Raw genomic sequence first — 24,092 nt, 5'->3', positions numbered from 1 at the left:
CATCTTTGAATTGGTTTGCCCACACAGGACTTGCCAACTTGGAGGGACTTTGGAAACTATAGCTTGGAGGTAAGATACGGTTACACGTAGCATCCACGTAGACGGGAACTTGTGCGAAATCTATGAAGGATACTATTTCGAACCTGATTCTGAATTCATCGTTTCAATCATAATCATCACCAGGACATATGGTCACTTCGAACTGTAAATAGTTTTAAATGCGTTAAATCCTCATGTATCACGCCGTCGCTATAAATTATACGTTAGGTGATAACTTGACGCATGTTAGATTGGGTACATGTAGAAAATTGGTTCTGTGAACTGAGCCTTCAGTATACCGGCTTCGTCGGAACATGCTTTTGAATTGACATGCGTCAAATTGGCTTGTGTTTGAGTTTGAGTTTGATTATAGAAAAAAAAAAACGGAAAATATTGAATGCGTCAAACTGGCGGCAACACTCCCGCTTCCTGATCGTAAGGTTGCCGATTCGAACATGGCTGAGAACGCCACTATATTGGTTGGCTGGATTTACCAAACTCCTTTCGTCGGACTGAGAGCGAGGGTGTCCTAACAGTTGTCGAACGCTAGACTATAGGGCGCTCCGTAACGCAAGTATGTTCGGCTATTCCTCAATATCCGTGCCAATTACCGTGAACTTGGGTAAATTCGGCACGCGCTTAATATCGATGGGGTAAGAAAGCGACCTTAGCAAATTTCCGAGCCCAGTTCGTAAGAACTGACGTATAATTAAGTTAGATTATATTCAGATCGGGCGCTGGCAATAATACTTTAAGAACAAATGTCGTTGACCTCGTGATTCTAGGTGGCGTAGTCTCCTCAATATAATTTATGAACATGCTTTCTGGGAGATCCTGTATACGGGTTTCTTAATTCGCAACATATTTTTTAAACAAAAGCTATGAGAGGAGCATAAATGTTGTTCCTGCATTTCAGTTGTACGGCGAGGTGGACATCCTCTCGAACAGAGTGTAACTACTAGATAAACAATTACTACAATTCATTTAGCTCAGTAATTCTGGGCGAAAATGAGGCAGCAGAATGGAAGACAATCCACGCTGAAAGCTACTATATTTTTCGACATCCTGAAATCAGCACGTACGTTGCAGGGCTGGGCAAGATACTTCAAAAAGTATCTTCGATGCCGATACTCGATACCCTCAAAAATTGTATTTTGGATACCGATACAAGATACAGAACCGAAATTGATTTTCGATACAGATACTCGGTACTGTATCGTCGTTACTTCGATACATAACTGAAATCCCGAATATAATACAGCTGGTGTTATGATTAGCGAAGTTTATATTACTGAAATCACAATATAATCAAGCTGGTGTTATGATTCGCGAAGTTTACATCACTGAAATAACAATATAATAAAGCTGGTAATATGATTAGGGAAGTAAAAACATTTATTCGGTTTTTCTAGAGCCTTTAGTGTATTTTTATAGCGCACTTTTTCTGACAGGGCTTGAACGTATCCGACCGCACGGATATAATGAAGCTGCACTGTCTAAGCAGCTAGTCTTGTTAGAACTTTAGACTGAAGCCATGGGTACGTTGAAACGATCGCATCAATAAGCAGCCTAGCAAAAAACAATTCTTTAAGACAATGTTCTTCGTGCGTACCGGTCTGTGAGCACTTGACTATACATACGAATAAACCTGAAACTTTTTTTTCTGCTGCTTTTATCGTTTGGTACTGCAGTACTTACCCGGTAGCCTCTGGCTTTGCCTCTGACTTGATTTTCTTAGTTGGCCGTTGTGAATTGTGAGCTGTAGAACGGGTTACAATGCTCAAGCTAAGCCGGCGGTTATTCTTTCCGCATGGCAGACGCGGAATCCACACTTCAAGTCAAGTGGACGTGCTCTTGCGCACTGAGGAGGGGGACATCGGGCAGCATAGTTCCAGAAGCCGTGAGGTTTGTCCTGTGTAAGGCGTTTTCGGCGCGCCCGCCGTAGAAAGAGACGGAAGAGATTCTTCTGGAACCAACTAGAAGCCGCGCGCGCCCACGAACGCGTCACAGGGCAGGGCCCAGGGCCTCCTCTCCGGGCGACCTTGGCGACGGAGCGCGCGCGCGGACGTAAGCTTCGAACGAATGTATGGTCGACATGTCTACGCCACTGCGGCCTGGCTCGTACTACCGCCTGAGCGAGACCCGCCGACCCTAAGTCTCAAAACAGCCTCAATATTTGCGTCTTTTTTTAGTATCGAGTATCGTTAAAATACACGATACCCTAAAAATGTATTTTCGATACCGATACTCCGATACTCTCATTTTTGGCACGCGATACCTAACACCGATACACAAAATGTATCGAAAGATTGTATCGAAGATACACGTATCAGCGATACTGCCCCCCACTGATACGTTGAGACATCCATTTCTGAAATTCGCTATGTACTTACGTGCAAAAACGATGTGCCTGTGCTACTCTCAACGTTTTTTATTAGAAAATTTGTAACGCTTCAACGAAAACACTCTGTACGTAGAATGCAACAATAGCATGAGTCTCACCGGTAAACAATGTGAAATGGCCCAAGCAGACCACAGTTAGGGACGGCACAGACGCACCCTGCGACACTACACACCTACTACACAGACACAGCCAGCCTGCGGTGCGCCTCGCCCTCTGAAATCCGGAACCAGTGATATTCCTCAACACAGATATGGTTCTTTCACGTCAGAAATAATCGCGAAATTCGATTCGGACCGAAATGATATCGCCAAAGACGCGCAAGGGGGAAGATAAGCATGAATATGTTCATGTGGGCTTCTGGAGCAAAAGGCGTTCTCCCATTTTCAACAAATCAGGGCAGAGAACGATGTCATTCTAAATGATGATTGGACTACAGGTGAAGTAACGGCCTTTCTGCTAAAGGACTTAGGTTTGACGTCTGACTAGGGTATTAGACTATGCTTTAGAAATCACTCGGGAGTCAACCTCTTTCAAACTTGGTCGCGCACACTAACATAGCTCTTACTTTATTTTTTCAAGATGCTCAATGGTGTTATCAGGAGCGTGGCGGAAAAGGTAAGTGCAGTAGGAAGTTACTGACCTTACCGAAAACGAGGCCATTGGCATTTCTATAGATGTGACCTGCAAAATATCGCGACGAAGGGTCAGAAACCGCTTGAAAAGCAATATGAACCTCTTCATAACGTTACATTCGTTTCTTGTGGGTATCTCTCGCAACAAAGTGTTCCACATGGTTGGTTGGTTGCCTGGTTAGTTGTCCCAAGAACAACCTTATTTAAATGGTAATGAGTGGGGACTTTCATTGCCAGCGGATCGACATGATGTAATGAAGCACCTGACAGCACCGAATTTTGCTTTTCTTTTCTTTTTTGGTAAACATGACTGTCTTGGCAGAGGAGGAAAAGTTATGAGTTTCACCCGGACTTGACAAACATATATTGAAAAATAAGTGAGCATAACGATATAAGAATTTGTGGTGACTGCTGTTCCAGAACCCGTTTGAGCCATATCCTGTAAGATACTCTTAATTACACAGAGAAGGAAACGCAATTGAGAATGGTCGAGCACCACTCCGCGGTACTCGATCAATGGGTTGGTTTCAATTTTTCTAATAATGACCCAGGGGCAATAAACGGAAGGCCACGTCGAGGAAGAGCTGCTTTCGAGTCCAGCCTATTCGGGAGGTCTACTCTCCTATGCTGTATAGCTACTGTGTGAGCCTCCCATCGCATTAAATGTTTCAATTCACATTATAAACGACGGTGCAAAAAAGCAAAGTCATGAAAGGCAAATGGGAGCTTGCACTCATATCACATCACACTCATGTGTGATGTGACACGCTTGTGTTGCAACCTCAGAATAGTTACTTTCCACCATGTGGACGAGATGCCCTTATCTCGTCCTCTCCGTATAGGTGTGACTATGCACATACAAGAAACCAGTACAGGAGAAGATGTGAAGAGAGTATGTGCATGTCCTGTTCCTTGAATGAGGTCCCTTGGTATACTGAAAGGATGACTTTAGAACGAAGTGAGCTGGTGACTAGAATACATGACGAAAGAACCTCTAGAGAGTCTGCAACAAGGTTAAGGCGGAGGGGATAGTAGGTCAGCTATTGCTTACAGACACAGTTCCAACACGGAGCGGATTCACATGGTTTCTTTCAAAAGCCGCCTGGTCTGGTCATTATCAACAACCCTTACAACAGTATCTTGGCACATAAGAAAACAGCCTTTACGACATACAAGACGCTTTAAAATTTCTGAAGTTCGATCTGTATCCCAACAAACAACAGATGTCCTGACAAACGTCTGCAGGATGTCCTATCTTGGACAATAGGATATCCGTGGTGGGATCAGCCTGAATATCCCATTGCTATCCATGTGACATCTAGGAGACCAGGATATGGGCATTGTTTGAACGTCGCAGGTATATCCCTGCGATGTCACTTCAAGATATTGGGACAAATGTGGGACGTTTATGAACCGTACGTTGTTCTGACTGTTAAAATTTAATATAATGTGCACTTACTTTTACTTGATACATCCGCAGTGACGATGCCACGGTGATATGAATGGAAAGTACATACTTACCAAACATAGGATAAAGGTGTTTAGGCTGCTCTCGCCCTAAAAATAAGAGCAGTCTCTCTTTTTGCCCCCTCCACCGCGTACGCTGATTTGAAGGGAAACCAGAACATTCACAATAGCCTCTGTTGCCATTGCTGGTGGGAATGTCGGGAATTACGAGCCACTTTTCCAAGGCGCCAGACGCTGTTGCGAGTGCTGACATGGCTGCCAGCTTACTAACGCCAACCGTACTAGCCGTACAAACATAGTCAAAGAGTAAGCATAAAACGCGGTGCCAGTGAATTAGAATGCTGTCACACCACGGAAGGTCTTGGTATCGGTTTTGGAATGTACTTTGTGCTAAATATTCACAATGACTCGGGTCTTGCACAGAAAGCCGAGGGGATGGCTTTGCGCCTGCTGGTTATTGCGGGTAGACCCGCGTAAACCTCGGAGACAGAGCGGGGTATACCCGCGCCTTACTGGCAACCCGAGACGACACGGAAATGTCTACCCGCGAAGAACAAAATTGCCCGGATATCCGCGGGTATACCAACACCCGCGCTCATTTTTACTCATAACATCTTCATCAAACGACAAAAAGACACAATCAGTGTTCAAGTAGATTTCAGTAATGACAGGAGCTATGGCGGATCAAGTACAAACACCCGTCTTTTGAGCGAACAACTGACCGTTAATGTATATAGCTGTTGATTTTAGATACTGCTCAAGTATGGGCAAAAAGCCGGTAACAGAGATGCCCGCTGGCGATTGGAAACGAGCGATGTGATCTGCCAAATAGATCCTCACCCCGGCCAGAAGCATGGATTCACATAATAGTAAAAATATTTTATGTCTAGAGAAAAGGTCCCCTGAAAAATGCCTCCGGGGATTACGTCACTAGGAAAAAGGTCACTCAGCAAAAAGGTCCCAGGAGGTTATCTCAGAACTACGTTCCACGGAGACTCTAATCCGTTCTAATCTCTCTCCGTCTCTCTCCGTTCTAATGCTATAGCGCGAATTTTCATGTCATTTGTGCATTGCTGACATGGTCACATGCTTAAAGGGGGACTATCGCATCCGCCGAGGTCGATTGCAAATCTACAGTCCCATTTTACTCCTCGTTCACCATTGATAATCACGCCGAAAATCCGGGGCGAGTTAGTGGAGATGTTTCTGTGGAATTGGATCTTACGCATGGCAACAGCAGACGACGCATGTTGAGAGCATTCCGTAATTCCCTCTCTGTAGACGTCACTTGGAGAACGCCAATCAGAGAGCGTCCCTTGGCGGGGACGAGGCCATTCAGGGGGCGCCAGAGAGACCTTGGCGTCCGGGAGTGATGGGGTGTGATGGAAGTGATGGCGGGAATGATGGGGACTGTAGGTCGCGGTGAAGTCTGAGATCGGTTCGTGGAATGCTGTTTCTGGCCTGCGTCCTACGTGTTTGTACAGCCAAGAGCGTAACACCGCCAGCTTTTGGAGCGAATTTTTCGAATGGGTTGATAGGTAAGGGAACAACCCTTTTTATTTCGGGGTTCATACTGCCAGCACACTTGCTGATATTCTAGGTGTTGTCGGGTGTACTGCAAACATCCGCCCTCCCAGGCCTCACTCGTAAAGGTGAGACCCCTACACACGCATGGTTGTGAGACATTTGAAGAATATGTTCGCCTTCCATTGGAAGAGGATTGGAACAATTTCTGCAACACACCAGATAATCATCAACATATCTAAACGCGTAGACATCACCAAGGGGCACCAGAGCAGTGCACAGTTGACGGTCTACAGATGGTAGAAAAATATCGCTCAGAATAGGTGCCATGCACGACCCTCTGCATATTCCTGTTGTTTGAACAAACACGTCTTCGTCGTCTCTGATGTAGGTAGGGATTAAATATATCTGCAAAATGTCTAAGGAGTTCTCTACAGATACACCATGCAGGTTCTCCAACTCGACCTTGTCATTTAGTTGTATGCGCTCCCTCACTGCCTCAAACAGTGCCTTATGGGGCATCGAGTAATCTAAATCGTCAACATCGACTCATACGATGAACGGCATGTCTTCACATCCTTCAGACGAAAATTCTATGATCGGGGTAGAGTTTCGAATTGCTAATACATCACTGACTTTTAACTCTCCTAAGTAATTTTGTAGATACGAGGAGACACATTTCTGCCACGTATTCCTCTTCTTCTGTTGTAGTACCTTATTTTCATATTGAGTTAGACAATGGACATTTCCCGTGTAAGCGTATGCGCATGCGCAGCCACTTGCAGGCGACTGCCATGTTCGCTGGGGGACACGTTTCAGGCCGTGACTTGTCGACGCTTTGTACTCGCAATGAGTAGAATACGCTTTCACTCTTTCCGCATTCTTTTTACAACGGTCTCTTGCTAATTTCCCACGGAACATGCCAGGCCGAATAGCGTCCCCATGGTTATAGACGACCCTCTGTTCACAAACATGTGATGTCATGACGAGACCGGTTCGAGGTTATATTTTGCTGTGGTAGGCAAGAAGCGGGAAAAATGCGTAGGCTGATAGGCTGATAAAGCTGACAGTGCCACCAGCAATCCCGGTGCCGGCTGTGCTGTCGAGGGCTTTTCCTGGGTTTTCCTCAGACGCTTTCAGACATATGTCGGCCCAGGACGAAGTCGGCCCAGGACGCACATCCCCCAAGGCGTCAGTCGTGACGTTGCCCACCTCTGTGAGGCGGAGAACGGCGAGCGCTTTCACCATCATCACCACCATTACCATGGCATGGCGGCAAGTCGTAATCGATCACGTAGGGGGTCCGGTCGTCTATTGTGACGAAAGATACGACGTTCGACACTTTGCCGTCAGGGGCGACGCGAATATGGAGATGGTCACTTTACTGTCTGTAACACGTATGTTCAATGTCACTGATGTTCTTAAAAATTATTTTCGCTTATATGATGTTACACCTTCTGAAAAGACTCAAGCAACCTATAAAAACCATAAGACCTATGTCCAATGTCAGTCAAATGTCATCTATTAAATTTTGCAAGCATGCGGCTTCTGTTACACAGGTCAAACCAAGAGGTGCGTAAACGATTGTTTCAAGGAACATGCGTTAAAAAAGTATATCGTTCATCCCTGTGATATTGCAAAGCATCGTTATGTTGTAACGGCTCGTGTTCCTACGTGGCAAGATACTGTTGTAAAGGCTGTTGGTAATGACCACACCAGGCGGCTTTTGAGAGAAGTCTTCTCAATCTGTCCGTGTAGGAACTGTGTCAGTAAGCCGTCGGCACGACCTTCGGCCCTTTGATGAGACTATCGTCCCCTCCGCCTTAACCGTCTTGAGGACTCTTTAGAAGTTGTATCCTTCTGCAAATAAGCTCTAGCTGTATTTGAGACTTTGTCTGTGTGTGTCAGTTTTTCGTCGTCGCCTTAGTCTGTTTTTTTGTGTGTGTGTGTTTTTGACATATCTCCCTTGGTAGGGAAGTTGTTTTCCACGTAGCGCAATGGTTATCAACCATTCGGGACCAGCAATCGAGAGGTGTGGGGTTCGACTCTCGCCACTGTATGGGTTTTTCGACGACTGCAATTATTTCAGTGACACTTTATGCAAATTGAATTTGACAAGAAACGGTGTATGACCAGTACGTATGACGTATCACGAGAGAGAACAATTTTGTTGTGATGGTTGCCAAGGGACATTCTTTTCGGCGTTAGCAGTGCTGAGTACCCTAAACGTGAACGGTCAATGAATAACAGATACGTAAAAAAAGCAAATAAAGGAACTGCTCATAAAAGATGCCCGCGGGAGGGAAAATGAGTCTCACGAGGGTTCGTATACCGTCTGACGTGTTTATTTTTCCTGTTGTTTTTCAGGACTACACATACCAGGCAGCTCTGGCTGAGGTAAGACAACTTGTAGACCGGTAGCCGTAGTTGAGATGAGACGACACGGAAAACTACCCACTTTCTAGGTTTGCGAGATGCGCACTGTGTGGCGGAAAAGAAATAACCTATCAGACAGAGCTAGAGTAATATAGTTGTGCTCTATCAGTACCGTAACTTCCAACTGACAATTGTAACGCACAGAACAAGAAGAATATACCTCCAACAGTTCCACTCAGTACGATCAGGGACACATTGCAGTACGTTTATATCATTAGCGTATTCCGTATACTTTTACCTGCGGAACCCGTTGCTGCATATATATTTGTGACTGGGAGGGTATCACGCTTCAGTTCAACAGGAATTTCAGATAAGGAACTCAGTTGTTGTCACAGTAACATTTTAATGAATGGGGAAGCAGCTGACGAGAGCCTATATATTTGTCAATTTTGTCAGGCTTGCATGACAACCCATGCAGCTCGCGAATCGGTCGAGTAGGAAGCTCTAGCACGCTATCCCAATTTCAATGAACTTCTGGAGGCAAAATGAAATGGAAACTAGAAAAGTGGGTGTTTATTTGTGCTTTGTATTATTTATTGGTGTTGCCTTAGCTGATATGCAAGCACACAAAACTAAACAAAATGAAGTGCATCACCTTGGAAAGCGATTAGAATACCACTGTTCTTGAAACTTGAAGAGATGTCACGCCGATGAAACGTTTCTCATGATCCCTCATATAATACACACATCGGCTTTTAACCGTATTCAGTGCACCGGCGTCGCACTTACCACGCAAAAATAGGGGCGTGACCGACAGACACATCCCTCCGAAGCGAGCTTACGCCAACAACGTCCAGGCCTCTCAGTCAATTGTCGACGATCGGGAGCGCACACTCCTTGGGACCACGTGGGTACATGGTGTCGCTTTGGACAGCAACGACGTCGTATATCTCCTCTTCTCGTCTTCCACTCTTTGTTTTCCCCCACTTGCCTTGTGCGCATTTTTCCGGACTCTGTGGCAAACATTGACCAGAAAATGTTCATTGTGCTCAGCGTTTACTGGTCTTCCGACCTGAGCGGCAAAACTATTATTAGTCGCATGAGGAGAACATTTGGTTAAAACTGATTTCACGGCGTTTCTTGCAATCCCTATTTTGATAGTCTTAGAGATGTTAGACTAGAATAGCATGTTAGGTTTCCGGCCCCTCTGTCGGTGCCTCCAGCGTAGATTCTGGCCTTTTCTGATTAATCCCAAGTCCAAGATTCCGAATTTGTCATTGGTTATGCTTTCTATTATGAAACTAAGTCCCGGGGCTGCTCGCTCATAGAAAGTAGCCACTTGATCCGAACAGCTGCTGTCTATCTCTGGTCTGATTACTAGAATGTCGTCTACGTAGTGAAAAATTTTTTCACTTCAGAAAAGGCGAGCATCTTTGCTGGACTTACCAACGGAGGTGCCAGAAACTACTCATGCCCTTCTACTCTAGCATCTCTAAGACAATCAGAATATATATTGCAACAGACGACGTGAAGTCAGCCCTAACCAAGTCCAGTCCTCATGAAACTAATAATAGTTTTGCCGCTCAGATTGGAAGACATCCTGCTTGCCACAGAATGCTGAAGAATGCGCACAAGGGAAAGGGAGAAAAATAGCAGAGAAGTAGTTATTCATTAGAGAACTGATATTTTGAGGCTGGAACAACAAGTAGTTATTCGTTATGTGCATGGGTAGTAACACTACTTGATGGAGGTAGCTCGCAAGTATAATGTAAAGGTGGTTTGACACAGTTGGCACTTTTATGATTGCTTGTGTTCTTCAGGCTTCAGGAAGCTTAAAATTTCTCCGTTTCAGTCTCGTGTCACAATTGGTCTGGCACCCGAAGCAACAACAACAACTTTATTTCAGGATGATGGGTGGGGAGTTGGTGAAGCGCGGAATGAAGTATCGGGTCCCGTTACAATGCGGTGAAGTTCTGCTTTTAGAGTATACACTCTAAAAACTGAACTGCACCACATAGCACGCTCTGCGCCAACCATTGCCAGGAATGATACGGTTATCGCTTCTCGTTGGAGTACAGAGGGAGGCGTACGCCTTTTTATGTCAATTTGGATACAGGAAAATTGCCACAAAAAAGCGTACGCCCCCATTTCTCTTCGAATTCAAAGGGGTAACCCTATCATTCGTGGCAATGGTTGGCGCAGAACGTGCTATGCGGTAAAGTTCTATTTTTAGAGTCCAGCAATGTAAAATCTCGCGGCAGCAGAAGTTGGGCGGGATTGCGTGACGTCACGGCGCGGAAGAGGGAAGCATGGAGAGGCGTTGTTCTATCTAGGTGGTGTTGCAGTGCCGCCGCAGCAGTGGGGGCGTCTGACGCTCGCATCTGACACCTCAGCGCACTGTAGCGGAAGAAGCAGCACTGATCTTTAAAATTCGTTCATCTAATATCTAAGCACTTTTAGGGCAAAACATTTCTCCATAAGCCGGTGCCGACCATAGTAGCATGTGTTTTATAAATGTGTTTCCGGATGCGAGCGTTCATTTGAAGTTGCATATCACGTTGGAATCATGCTATGAATTCCTCCATTAGTATGGATGATGTCACCATTAACTGTTTACCCCCGTGTGTTTTGCTCTCCCTCACCCTTCATTGATTACACCACATGTTTCCCGTTATAGCTGACCGGCTACCTTGTTCAGGCACCCAGCAGTAGGCAGAACGTACGTACACAAGCCATTATGATGTTTGCTCTCAAACGTCCTGCCAAAACAGACGTATTTTTAGATAATAAACAGACACGAACTGCATGTTTACGGGTTGTTTCGGCTGCACGGTGACGTAAGCATCAGCTACCCACCTTAACGGACATCGCAAGGGTGCACGATCGCGATATAGACGATACACGAGTCTCGAGATATGGGAAACAGTATCATCAGCATGTTTACCCCCGAGTTCGTAGATATGACTTCACTTAAAGCCGCGTCTTGACTCGTGCAAGTCTGCGCCAAGACTTGTCATCGCTCAAAACGTTTTTTTTTTTTTTTTTGTCTTTCATGAACCCTCGCGCTTGGCTTACTTCGTCAAGCCGTAGCCTGCAAACTTTAATTACGACTGGGAGCGACATTTCCGCTCAAGTTAGCGCCTAAAATTTGCATTGCTGTGTGAAAAACGACATTTCTTAGCGTTGACTTACAATATGTGTACGCAAATTGATGATGAATCAGCTTACGTAAAGCTAAGCTAAGCCAAGGCAAGATTCTGAGTGTCACGTGACTTCCCGGAGCTGCCGTACTCCAGCGTTATTCAAGTCAGGATCAAGGTAGCCAGAGCGCTGACCTTATATTTTCACCACGCGTGTAAACTCGAGCTCGCTGCGTGAGAACGCTACAAGCCGAGCAGGGTTTCTGAAGTGCACTGGCGCTCTTCCAAAGTATCTGCACGCCAAGTAGAGATCATATCACATCTACGAATTCGAGGGTTAGTCTCGACTCGGTGGATCACGAAATCACTGACAATGCATCGCGGCAGAGCGCGGACAACAAAGTGCATTTAGAACTAGTTGTCTGAATTGCATCAAATTGTACTTTGTACGGTGACACTGACCATGAAAAAGAAAGCATCAGACATAGCTTACTATTTTATTTTTTAAATCTTTGGTATGAGTCGCTTGGGTCTTCGACAGTCGCTTTAGTAAAACGCGTTTGTTCTTCTTGTGGTCCACTATTTGTGATGACTTTACAGCGCGATTATAGTTACCGACAACATGTCTTTCAGATATACTGGACCATGGTTAAGCTGCTACCAAAGGTACAGTCGTTTCGATCCGGTTTTCAGCCATGAGCACAGTGTCGTACTCCAAGGTTTTGCCTAGTCTGGGAAAAACCGAAGGCGAGACGGAGATAGGAAATCACGCCTGGTCTGAAATCAGTGTTGGATTGTCTACCATTTTATAAGCTGAGGACAGATACCAAAAACATAGAGAAAAATTACTGCAGTTACTGGCAAAAACTTTGTGCCAGTAACTGCTGTAATTTTTATTCTTTTTTTTTTTCGCAGTACTAATGACCGACCATGCCTTTGTGTCACAAAGTCACGATCGGTCATGGTCTTTTCCTGAAACTCTCGTAAAGTGGAACTCATTACAACCTGCTGCTGCCACCAGCTCCGGTGGCGCAGCGGTAACGCGTGCGCTTGGAGACTGGGAGGTCCGCGGTTCGAATCCGCGGGCCGGCTGTGCCGTCTGGGGTTTTTTCTGGGTTTCCCTCAGATGTGTAATAGGCGTATGCCGGCACAGTTCCCCTGAAGTCGGCCCATGGGCGCAGCTATCCTCCCCCCGAGCGGATTCCGCTTCCACTTCACCCTTTCCTCTCCTCCTCTCCACCACCTTTCCCTTCCCGAGAAACATGCCGCCTAATCAGGCAGGCAGACCTCTCGGGTTCCTCCCAACGACACTCCTCCTCCTCCTCCTCCTCCATTACAACCTGCTGTTGTTGAGTGTTGAGCACTGTTACAGAGTTTGTTAACGCTCTTTCGGAGTGTTATGCACCGTCAGTACTGCTATCCGTGCTGTTATTGCATCTCCTGTTTTTGTCCTTATGGGGACAGACAAATAGGTTGTGATGTCTCGTGCTGTTGTATGAACGTCTGTGATCCATTGTAATGTTGAATTTGATACTTGTGTGATTTTGATACTTGAATGTGGTACGTGTCGATGGGATTAATGTATCAGGTTTAGTTTTTTCTATTAGTTTGAGCTTAGGCTATAGGACTGGGCATAAGTCCTCTTTCCTGTATGTAGTCAGAAGAAGTATCCACACAAGTAACCAGAGTGTAGCAAGTCGCCATTGCTCAAAATTCGATGATACGACAGTCTGGATGTAGCCAGTAGTAGCAAAGTAGCCAAAATCTGGCGACCCTGAGTGAAGACGCTTGTGTTCAGTGATCCAGTATTGCAGCGTGGATGCTGGCGGCGCTGACGTCAGTACAGTGCACGCGACCCCGCGTTGCGGTTAAATGTGGCGATGCCTTTATGTGTAGCGTGTACAAAGGAAAACCCTAATGTTAGAGCGCGCTAAGTCAACTAAAGGCGCAGATATAGTCCAACGTTTTTGGCGTCGCAGTCAGCGACAGCCGAAGTCAGACACGCCAAGCAAAGCGATCCGGTAAATTTGCGTTTATAGCGCGCGCGCGCGCGTCAGCAGTTGCCTGCAACCGTTGCGCATGCGCAAAGTCGCTGTGACTGCAGCAGCGCGACTCCGACTGCGCGAGCGCTTTCGGGGAAAAATAGAACATGCTCTATTCTGCGCGGACGACGTCCTAGCGCGTTGAATGCCGCCGGCCGCGCTAGCCACTAGACTATAGAGGGTGTGATTTCCCCCGGCGTAGCGCAACTGTGCAGCGCGCGTGGAGGATATTCCACGGGAGATGTATCTTTCTAAAGTTAATGATCGTCATCATACTACGCTTTTTCAAAGCAACTCCACGACTTCCCTGATGGTAGTGGTGGTGGCGTAAACCGGCTTGCCGTTGTTGGCCTCACGAATGTGGCCTCCCTCGCCTGTGGCCGTTGACCTCCCTGATGTCATCGCTGAAGGTCCTCCTCATTGGCCAACACGAATACAACGCTAATACTAGCGCTGAAAAAGTTGACATGAGTTCACCTCCTGCAAACAGTAATTTTTAGCGATTTGGAGCACTATCGGGAGGAAAATATTGGGCTATTTTCTAGGGCTGCATAAGCAATCACTATATGTCGGAACAGGCCTTAAAGTGTCTAATGTGAAATGTAGAGCAGGCGGTGTTCCTCTACATATAAACGAAAGAATACCTTCGGAGAGCTCGCGACAGAACGTGCGTGTTTCAGCATAACATTGATTTATATAATTTTTCATCCGTAACAGCTAAGAGAGGCATACTACTCCCATTCAAACCAGCAGGTAAGACACATTCCTACATCACAAGTTGGCCAGCAGCACATAGAAAGCTATTTGATGTGGTGCCCCATAGTGGGGCACCACACTGTGTTCTCCACACGGCGAACCAGCGCACATCTGCCCGCTCACACTGTGCCAGTGCTATGCTCTCACAGTTACATACATATACAGGGTGTCCCAGCTAAATGCGAACAATTTTCTTTTAAATGTATATCTCACTTTTTCCGAGACGAAATCAATTGCAATATAGCATATGATGAAGGGCTCTCCTTAGAAATGCATTAGCAAACTCGTAAGAGAAAGTCTTAACTAACGTAATAGTCTTAACTAAGGACTCTCCTTAGAAATGCATTAGCAAACTCGTAAGAGAAAGTCTTAATTAACTTTCAATGACTAACGGTTTAACTATAAAAGCTATACGAAGTTGTCCCAATGAGAACATCTGGCCCCTTTGGTCACCTGATACCGGCGCAGTTTTCAGAACAAAAATCCGTTCGATAGATCGTCCGCAAAAAATTGGTGAAGGAACACATTTTTTCTTTATTTGTTCATTGCGCATCTTCCGAGACGCGTCTTTCCTTCACCCCCAACGGGAGAGGGTGGAAGAGCACACTATCGCCTCTTGCGTCCTGGAGAAAGATTAAAAGGAAACAGAAAATGCAACCCAAGATAAGGGCAGTTCCGATAGAGTCACCCGATACATTTATTTTTTATTTGTTTTCGTAAGGTAAAACTCATCTTCGACACCGGAGGTGGCACTGTGCTTCCTCACATCGAACCATCACATCTCTTCACCCTCTCTGGTCGAACATCATTCGCATGTATTGCCATTTGGTTTCACTGTGTGACTGGGATCGAATGTCATTCGCTGGGAATGACATTCAATTTGCCGTCAAAGAACGATGCTCGATTGTTAGAACGACTCTTAGTGGCAATTTGTCAACATTCTGTGCGTTTGATAAGGACCAGTTGGAATAAAAGGTGTACATCACCCTTTAGGTATTATAAGCTTGATCTGGATAGTTTGTGTATGTTCAAGCTGACTGAAGCTGCCGACTGGTCCAGTGTTACCTCATGAAGTCACAGCCCTTTGCTTGCTTCTTTGGTGCGGCCTGTCGGGAGCTCGTGCCGGTTGCGTGAAGTTTGCTTGACGGCCACGAGGGGCGTTAATTAACGCGGACGGTGCAGAGGTGCAGTGATGCAGTCCTCGACTTTTGCGCTATTGTCATTTTGCTCCGAAAGAGTGCTCGGCTCCCGTACGTTTAAAGAAAATGTTTGCTACAATATAACTTATGTTGTAGCAAAATTTTCTTCCGGGTTTCAGAGTTTTCGGAGAGACCTCTGGAAATATGGCAAAAATGAACCCAAAAACAAACTACAGTGATACAACATTGAATGGGCTTGTAATATTATGAAACAACAGGATAGGCTCTGTATGTCAGCTACACCTGCCACATTTCCGCGGGTCTAAAAAAATTACTTACTTACTTAATTATTTATTACTTATTATAAGTAATAGATTAATTCTTAGTGGAGACGAGTTCTCGAACACCTCGATATCGACAGCAAACGTACAGAACACCTACTGCGCCAGATGTAGTCGCAGATGCCGTCCGCCAGTTGCAACAATTCTTTTACGCTGTACATTAATTGTTTATGGCCATCTTGTTAGTTTCCATCGTTTACGTCCAAGAATCCATCCCACGTATTGTTAATTTTTTTCTTTTTACTTTCCATTCTACCTTAGGAATGGCAGTCGGACCTTGGAGGTATGATATTTGAGGTGAGTGCTGAATACCTTATAATTGTACAACTAAAAGTGAACAAGTCAAGGTGTCTGCTGATCTGTTCTTATATGTCCCGTACGTCAGTGCTTCCCGAACTCTGCTACTCTGCGACCCAGCATAATTCTAACAAAATGCGTTCCAACCTGTCTTCTCGCGGTGCCACGAAAGCATCGATTTCACTGCGTGAACTGAAGGAAAGGAACTGAACACAACTGATACATGAAACTGACGGTGAAATTTTAGTTGACACTGAAGTCAGACTGCATTTGCTGGGCTAGACACCATCGCGAACAGACACAAAATACATGATGGCAATTGATGTTCTGAGGCTGAGATGTTGCTTCGAATCCTACAGCTGGCTAACCTTTTCAGTGACTTCCTTATTTCATCACAAAATACATTCCAGCAGGAATGACTGCACCTGATGACTAAAGTAAGCTTTTAATGATGAAAGAAAATAAAGTAAGCTTGTCGAACCCAGAGTGGAGCTTGGACACAGCAAAACTCAGTTCTGGCACGATGTTGAACTAAGCTTGCGATGTGGTATAGCTGGTAGAGGTTCGCGCGGATCCTGGTTTATAGGTCGTTCATTTGAATGGTGCTGATTTCCGTAGTGGTTGGTATGCTACGGCTTTCTCCAGGCAAATGTTAGCATAGAAGGTGCGGTATTTTGCGCGCAAACATGAAGCATCATTACGTTAATGAAGTTCCTGTCTAATCTGTAGGTGGGCGCTATCCTTTATCACTACGGGTTCGTGGTGAGTATTCGTGATTGATGCTTCTACTGACAGTATGGACAGAACGACAACACAAACACAAGACTCAAACCAACAACTTTCATTTCGAAATGTTTGCAAAAGTGGTATCCTCCGCTCTCTTACATTTCCCGGAGGCAGTGTTTCCTTTCGGAAAGGGAGACAGTTTATTTCCTCGATTGTGGCGCCATCTTTCGGTCGACAACATATTTAGGGTGGTAACTGAGCCAATTTACCACCCAAGGTACACCAGTCTCTTACATGACACAGCGATAATTTTCGGAAGAGCCGGTATCGTCGTATTTGAGGTGTAATTTAAGTAGAAACTACAGTGAGAAACACGGTTGTAGTTTAATGCGAAATGTTGTCACTTGTTGCGGCATATTTTCCGTTACTACGAAGAGGAAATCTCCGAACCCTCACTTGCAAAGTCGCTTGTCAGACGAATAGGACCTCAGTATTTGGGATGTCGCAGCCTGTTAATAGAATCTGTATTCAGCCAATTGCGTGTGTTCCTTAATTCATGACATGCCTGCTCGACCTTGTGTACGAAGTTTGCAATTTTTTAGGCGCGGTTAATTATTGTTTGCGTATTTGCGCTGGTGATCGGCCGGTGAAGAAGATTTCTTGATTTTTCTCTTTATCATCGGTAACAACTGGTAAGTCGAAGTTTTACGGCGAAATTACGCTATATAGATGGAAATTAGCGAGAAAATCACGAATTTCGTATGCATGTATCATGTTTAAAACGTAAAAAAAGGAGACAAGAGCAACAAAACATACACTATGAGCATATTTCGAGGAAGTCGTACTGTCCACAACTTAAATGTCATATGCCTTCAGACGATCCATTTGTATATTTCAAATGTATAAATTTGACACAGGTCCATAAAGTTAGGACCCACGTCCAGAGTTGAACCGTACAACTCTGGTAAAGCGATTAAAGTTGACACATTTGTGGGTTAACGTTTGAGACAAGCCATTACCCCGCTAAATGGTATAAAAAGACAACCATTTTTGAGAGTGTGATTACACCAACCACGGTTGTACACTCTTCGACAGTGATTTATCCAGACCCCCCTCCGCCCCCTAACTGCCCCCTCTCCAAAAATCAGCAGGAGACCCCCTAAAATTTTGTGAAAATGCGCAATATTTCGTCAAATGCGTCAATTTCGTCAATGCGCAATATTTCGTCGCAATATTCGCAATATTTGCGCAATATTTCGTCAATTTCGTCATGAAGGACCATCCCCTGCGGATCCCAACGCCCCCACCCCCCCAAGGACGAAATTCTGGGTAAGCCACTGCCATTCCATCCCGTCAAAAACCAATCGTGGAAAATGTACTACGGAAATGTATCACCTCAAATATGCGGTTACAAATCCGCGCTAAAACACAATCGCTCAAAAATCCCCTTTGAAAAATACACGTTAATAAATATACTGTCAAAAATATACCTCTAAAAATGTGTTTTTCAAAATGCCTCATCGGGGATTGGCGCCTCCGCCATGCGGGGTAAATGGTAGCCAGATTCAAAACCCGCTAGTGGTTCCCAAGCATTAGAATATATATTACAATACTGATAATATATATATATATATATATTGACATTAATGAATATATTTTAAAGTGTTCTGAAAGTCACCCCTGTTAAACCCTCTCTCCTCAATTCAGACGTTACTGCTTGGTCTTGAGTGTGTTGTGTTGTCCAAGTTCTGTTTCGAGAGTATTTCTGAATCTGTTACCTGCAGTCATAACCTTCTAAACTGATCATGCGGCAATGAAACGCCTCACCCAGAGGTTTAGACATCCATTGCAAATAACATACGTATAGTTGTATACTTTGTCGAAAAGAACTATAGCTGTTGTACTTTGAGAAGTTAATTTCATTCTAGCATACTGGAAGTTATTTGCTGTGCTTTCTATGAGGCTTACCAAATCGCTTTGAATCATCTCGCTTGACGATTATAATGAGAGTGCGGAACATCTCGGCGGGAGCTAATGACGAAGTGAGCCATCAACGTATGTTCTGATATTTATTACTGCGCATTGTGTTTTTACGTTCCTAGGTCGACCAGAATCTTCGTGACAGCATCTTTGGGATCGGTGAGGTAATGTCGACAACAACGCAAACATTTGAATGTCATTCACCAAGTAGTTGTTGCTTTTCCTGGGTTGAAAAAACTCCCTGCTAGTTGGTTTCCACTGCTTCTGAACATAGCTGTGACAATGGTCGAGTCAGTTCTCAACTTATGAGAGCCTATTTCTGCCTTTTCAGCGACTCGGTGTCCTAGCCGCTGGACCCGAAAAGAAGGTAAGCCCCGATATCAGTAGCGGATAGTATTATGCAGAAACAGTTTGCGGATATAAAGGAAATTATAAGTATCTGTGCTTGAGGTAACAAGTCCAACTAAGTTTAAATCCATCTTGCTCACCTCAACAGTTATAAATGGTTTAAAGACCAACGTAATTTCAACGTGGATGAGGGGTGAGGTCGACATGGCAAAGGGACCCCTTTCCTTTGAACTACTTTCTAAGCTGTAATAGACAGCATACATGAAGTCTTGTACCGTCTGTCAAAAAAAGTAAAACGGAGGCATATGTGTAAGGCTGAATAAGACGTTACTTGCCATTAGAAAAGGTACTTGGAGTCGTAATTTTAAAAATATGTCATACTTCGACAAGACAATTAAAAATACGCTAAATGTAAGCACGTAGTAAAAATTGCAACACTTGTGACACAAGTATTCGACATGTATGTGGACACAACACATCAAGAATGGAAAGCATCGCAATCACGCATCATGGAAGCAAACTGTGCACTATTTATTTATTTACTTATGATACCCTCAGGGCTTATTAGCATTAGAGAGGGGAGGGGCGTAACAGTAAGTTCAAATATAAGTGGATGGATACAGAGATACAAAACAAACAACGAAGAATTAGACAAAAACAACCACTACGTGGCGTTCAGATGATCACAAAGAACTTTCTTAAATAAGGAAGGGTCAGTAATGGATGAAATAGAGCCGGGAAGGTGGTTCCACTCGAAAGAAGTTGTGGGCAGAAATGACCGAGAGCATGTATTAGTAGTGCAAAAGGGAGTTCCAACCTTCTGTTCATGGTCCAGAGGTGAAGAGATATGTGACGGACGAAAAATAAAGAACGTCCGAAGATATCGCTATGATAAAATATTTTGTGAAATAGACAAAGACGAGTAACACTGCGTCGAAGTGAGAGATGAGATAGGTTAAGACTAGCTTTCATGGAGGTAACACTGGCTGTCCTGGAAAAGGCTAATCATTATTCCTTAAAGTGCCACTCCGGACTCGAAAAACAGCGTTTATTTTATTTAGTCCATAAAAAGAATGTGCCTCAAGGATTCTATACGCGAAATTTCAATCCTGTTTGCGAGCGCTGTGCATTTTGTGCCAATTTTTGAAGATCTGCCCAGCCTCCACAAGCTTCGATGACGCAAGGAGCGGGTGACGTAATCATAAGCCCACAAATTGCAATGATGTCTTATTCTGTAGAGGGCACTCGTCTCCTAGCAACGACGCCGGCGTCCGGCAGGGTCAGGTGATGGAGAAGTCACATGACGCTGATCGAAAGAGGGGAAAATGGGAGAGATGGCTTCCCATTGTTGTGTTTTCTCCAAGGTCAGACGGTCCGTTGGGTATGTCACGTGGGGCTCCACGAACAGAGTGCAGAACGTGAGCCCCCCAGGAAGACGCGAAGGGCAACAACGTTGCCAGATGAGAGCCGGGTGCTCCGTTGGAGCATAACATGACGTCACAGTTCTCAAAAATAAAAAATTATTTTTTTCTAGCTTTCGCATTACGCAGAGCCAAAATATTTTGCAGGAATGTAAAGTGAGACAAGAAGGTTTCAGTAGCATAAGTTTGGTGAGATCCTGAAGACACGAGATTTAGTTCGTAGTGGTACTTTAATCGTCCACTTATGAAACTTATGTGCTTGAACTCCGATCACCTGATCGCTGTCTTTCCCTCGCGTGTGTGTTCCAACGCACTCCAAATGGTCTGAGGCAGATAATAACAATTGAAAATAAATTTACACGTAAGGCGAGACCCCCAACACTTATATGGCTACATGCTCTATGTGCCGCGGGGCGAGACTGCGGATAATTTTGACCGCCTGCGGTTCTTTAAGGTGCCCCGGAAATCTCGCACATATATCTGAGACAGATAAATCATCGTTGCCGGTGCAGGCCGGAAAGGTCAACCGTCGGTCATACGACAATCATGAATTTATACGAGTGCCGGTTGAGGAGTAACCCCTGGACATCAGCGACGAAGTATAAAAACAGAATAAAACGAAAACCGTGGCGCAGCGACATCCCAAATGGCGCGCAGCGACAGTCTACTGTACTGTGATACTGTGAGCAAAATGTGAGACAGTTCAATGATGCGTCTCTTATCTAAACTTCGATCCCAAAATGGGAAAAATGTATGTTTCATGGAACATTGTAGGCTGGGGGAATACGAGTGCCTAAAACGCACGTACACCACGCTGTTCATGCGCAGCGGAAATGAATCAGTCAACTACACAGAAGCGTGTGTCTTTGAGCCAAGAGTCGGTTTGCAGCATTCAAAGGGACCGCAACGGTCTGACTATTATGCACCATTGCATTCATTATATTATGCTCATTACGCTATACTTATTCATATTAACCAGTTGTCCTGTCTAGTGCTTTTTGTATCCGTCTAGTGCGCTGCCTCTAGATATCCATATTATTATATTATGCGTGCATTGCGATACATGCCAGCCATCTTCCATTAAAGCCATAACGAGTGTAAAACATTATTGTTCTACATGTTGCTGAGATACAAGCTCTAGAAGGACTTCGCCGTCAAGCCTAGATTTCAGGAGAGATAGAGGGCCTAGGTCCATCACTATTGGCTCTCTAAATACCTTTCCCGCCTTCCTACCATAGAATGCCTCCCGTGACGTCACGTTTATATGGCTTTCTGTATTAGGGGTATAGACTTTCTGGGCGTTTCTTGCCCCCTTTCAAGAAAAATTTGAATACAAGATGACGTCATGAAAATAACACTCATTTACATTTATCCTACACAAGTTGCGCAGAAGTGTGGGAACTTCTTCAGCATACGTCCTAACTCTTCAAAGTGTCACTCTGGACTCAGAAAACAGCGTTTATGTTATTCAGTCGATGAAAAGAAGATGCCTCAAGCATCGCATATGCGAAATTTCAAGCCTGTTCACGAAAGCTGTGCATTTCTGTCAGTGTTTGAAGGCCTGCTGAGCCTCCACAAGTTTCGATGACGCGACGACCGAATGAGGTCATCATAAGCGCACAAATTGCAATGATGTCAACTTTTGGAGAGGACACTCGTCTCCTAGCAACGACGCTGCTGTCTGGGTAGGGTCACGTGGTGGAGAAGTCACGTGCCACTGATGGAAAGAGGGAAAAATGGGAGAGATGTCTTCTCTGCTTCCTTTGTGTTTCCTCCAAGGGCGGAACGGTCGGATCATATGTCACGTGGGGCTCCGCCCACGCAGTGCAAAAAGTTAGCCCCCCCCCCCCCCCCCCGGAAGCCGCGAAGGGCAACAACATTGCCAGATGAGAGCCGGGCGCAGGACGCCGGGACGTGATGTCACAGTTCTCAGAAATAAAAATTAATTTTCTCTAGTTTTCGCGTCATATGGAGCCAAAATATATTGCGGGAATCTAGAGTGCGACAAGAAGATTTCAGTGACATAAATTTTGTAGGATTCTGATAACACGATATTTAGTCCGTAGTGCCACTTTAAACCAGAGTTCGAGGTAACTCGTTACTGTAACTAAGTTCCTTCCTTTGGTTACTTGTACCTGAACTCTGTACTTTTGCGCCATGGTAACTTTCAGAGGAACTGGTTCCTTTTTCACGTAACTTTGCCAAAGTAACTTAAGTGCCAAGTGACTTTTAACTCGCTTTTCACTGACGTCCAAATATTTTCTTGTTTTCTCTCCGGTTCCTTCATGGCCATATTTTTTGCCATAAAACGTGATATTCAATCAATGACAGTATTTTATTCAGGAAGTAAGAACCCCTGCCGTTGAAATTAAGCTGAACCACTGTGCGCCCACAGGGAGTAAGCTGCAAAGCGTTCGAATAGACCTCAACCAGAGAAACGTTATCATGACAGTGGTAGACAGACTGAAACCAAAACAAATCGGAGGGAGCGGGCTGGGTTCCACGAACGGGCACTTGTTCCCTGCCTCCCACTGAAAGAAAAGCAGGACCGAGGGTCACGTCCCTTTAAGGGACCATATTGTAATCCACTCAAGACCGTGGCTTTCGGGCGCGACTTTGTTCACCTCTAGCTTCGAGTGTAGTTCAATTCTACCAAATTTGTGGCGCTGTCGAACACTATGACGTCATTTGTTTAGAAACAGAGAGAGGTCTATTGTTGGGCACAAACGAAAACGATCTAAGCGTGTTGCACTCCTCCGCAGGCAGCTCAAGGTCTAACTCAACTGCTCACGCGCTGCACCTGTGTAATGCTATTTTGTATCCCAAGGAACTTGGAAGTAACTCCTTCTTTTTTTTAAGTAACTCAGTAACTGCGAGCTACATTTCAGGCTGAAGAACTTCGTTATGAACTTAGTTAGATTTTGCACACGGAAACCTAACTTGTAACGAGTTCTTTTTGACCCGTAACTTCTCAATCTATGCTTTAAACCGTTTTCTAAAGCTACACTACACTATTTATTTTGTAGCAATTTTGTCTCGTGTTTTTGCAGTAACCAACCGGAATGCAAGGGACGCTGTCATTGGGAGTGATGACGTTTCTTTGGCGCTGCGAAATAAAGGTGTTTTGCAAATTGACACTGGTCCATTCATTTTGTAGCATTTTGCAATAATATTTACGAGCCGCCCGATTGGTCACGTTCAACAGAACTCTCGATTGCAGCATCTTCGTGCGTAGTTATGCTCTCCTTCGTCATTGTGAATTGAGGGAGACTGGAACAAGGCGCTGCAGCGTAAAAAATATCCCTTGAGAAATACGGCCATCGCCAGCCATCATCACTCGTCTAGAAAGTTACAAAGCCAGAAAAAAAATGCAGTACGGTAGGCTGTGCTGTTATAGCGCATATGATACGAAGTCCGCTGAAGGTATATTCGGACAAATTATTTAGCAGTTGAAAACTAC

General features: G+C 44.8%; 1 protein-coding gene across 2 annotated transcripts in view; it reads left to right on the top strand.

The window, feature by feature from the left end:
- Positions 1-23,767, top strand: part of LOC135374415 (uncharacterized) — a 73,316-nt gene extending 49,549 nt beyond the window's left edge. For both annotated transcript variants that reach the window (XM_064607381.1, XM_064607380.1), the window contains 11 exons: positions 28-69; positions 3,023-3,058; positions 8,434-8,463; positions 11,120-11,161; positions 12,216-12,248; positions 14,342-14,377; positions 16,122-16,157; positions 16,887-16,919; positions 18,986-19,027; positions 19,195-19,230; positions 23,683-23,767. In XM_064607381.1, coding sequence (XP_064463451.1) covers positions 28-69; positions 3,023-3,058; positions 8,434-8,463; positions 11,120-11,161; positions 12,216-12,248; positions 14,342-14,377; positions 16,122-16,157; positions 16,887-16,919; positions 18,986-19,027; positions 19,195-19,230; positions 23,683-23,685 — 369 coding nt within the window. In that variant the 3' untranslated portion in view covers positions 23,686-23,767. The remainder of the gene's footprint in view (positions 1-27; positions 70-3,022; positions 3,059-8,433; positions 8,464-11,119; positions 11,162-12,215; positions 12,249-14,341; positions 14,378-16,121; positions 16,158-16,886; positions 16,920-18,985; positions 19,028-19,194; positions 19,231-23,682) is intronic.
- Positions 23,768-24,092: the final 325 nt, after the last annotated feature.

The sequence above is a fragment of the Ornithodoros turicata genome, unplaced genomic scaffold, assembly GCF_037126465.1.
Source record: "Ornithodoros turicata isolate Travis unplaced genomic scaffold, ASM3712646v1 Chromosome56, whole genome shotgun sequence".
Taxonomy (NCBI): Eukaryota; Metazoa; Arthropoda; class Arachnida; order Ixodida; family Argasidae; genus Ornithodoros; species Ornithodoros turicata.
Note: the sequence above shows the minus strand (reverse complement) of the source record. Positions and strands in the feature narration are given on the sequence as shown.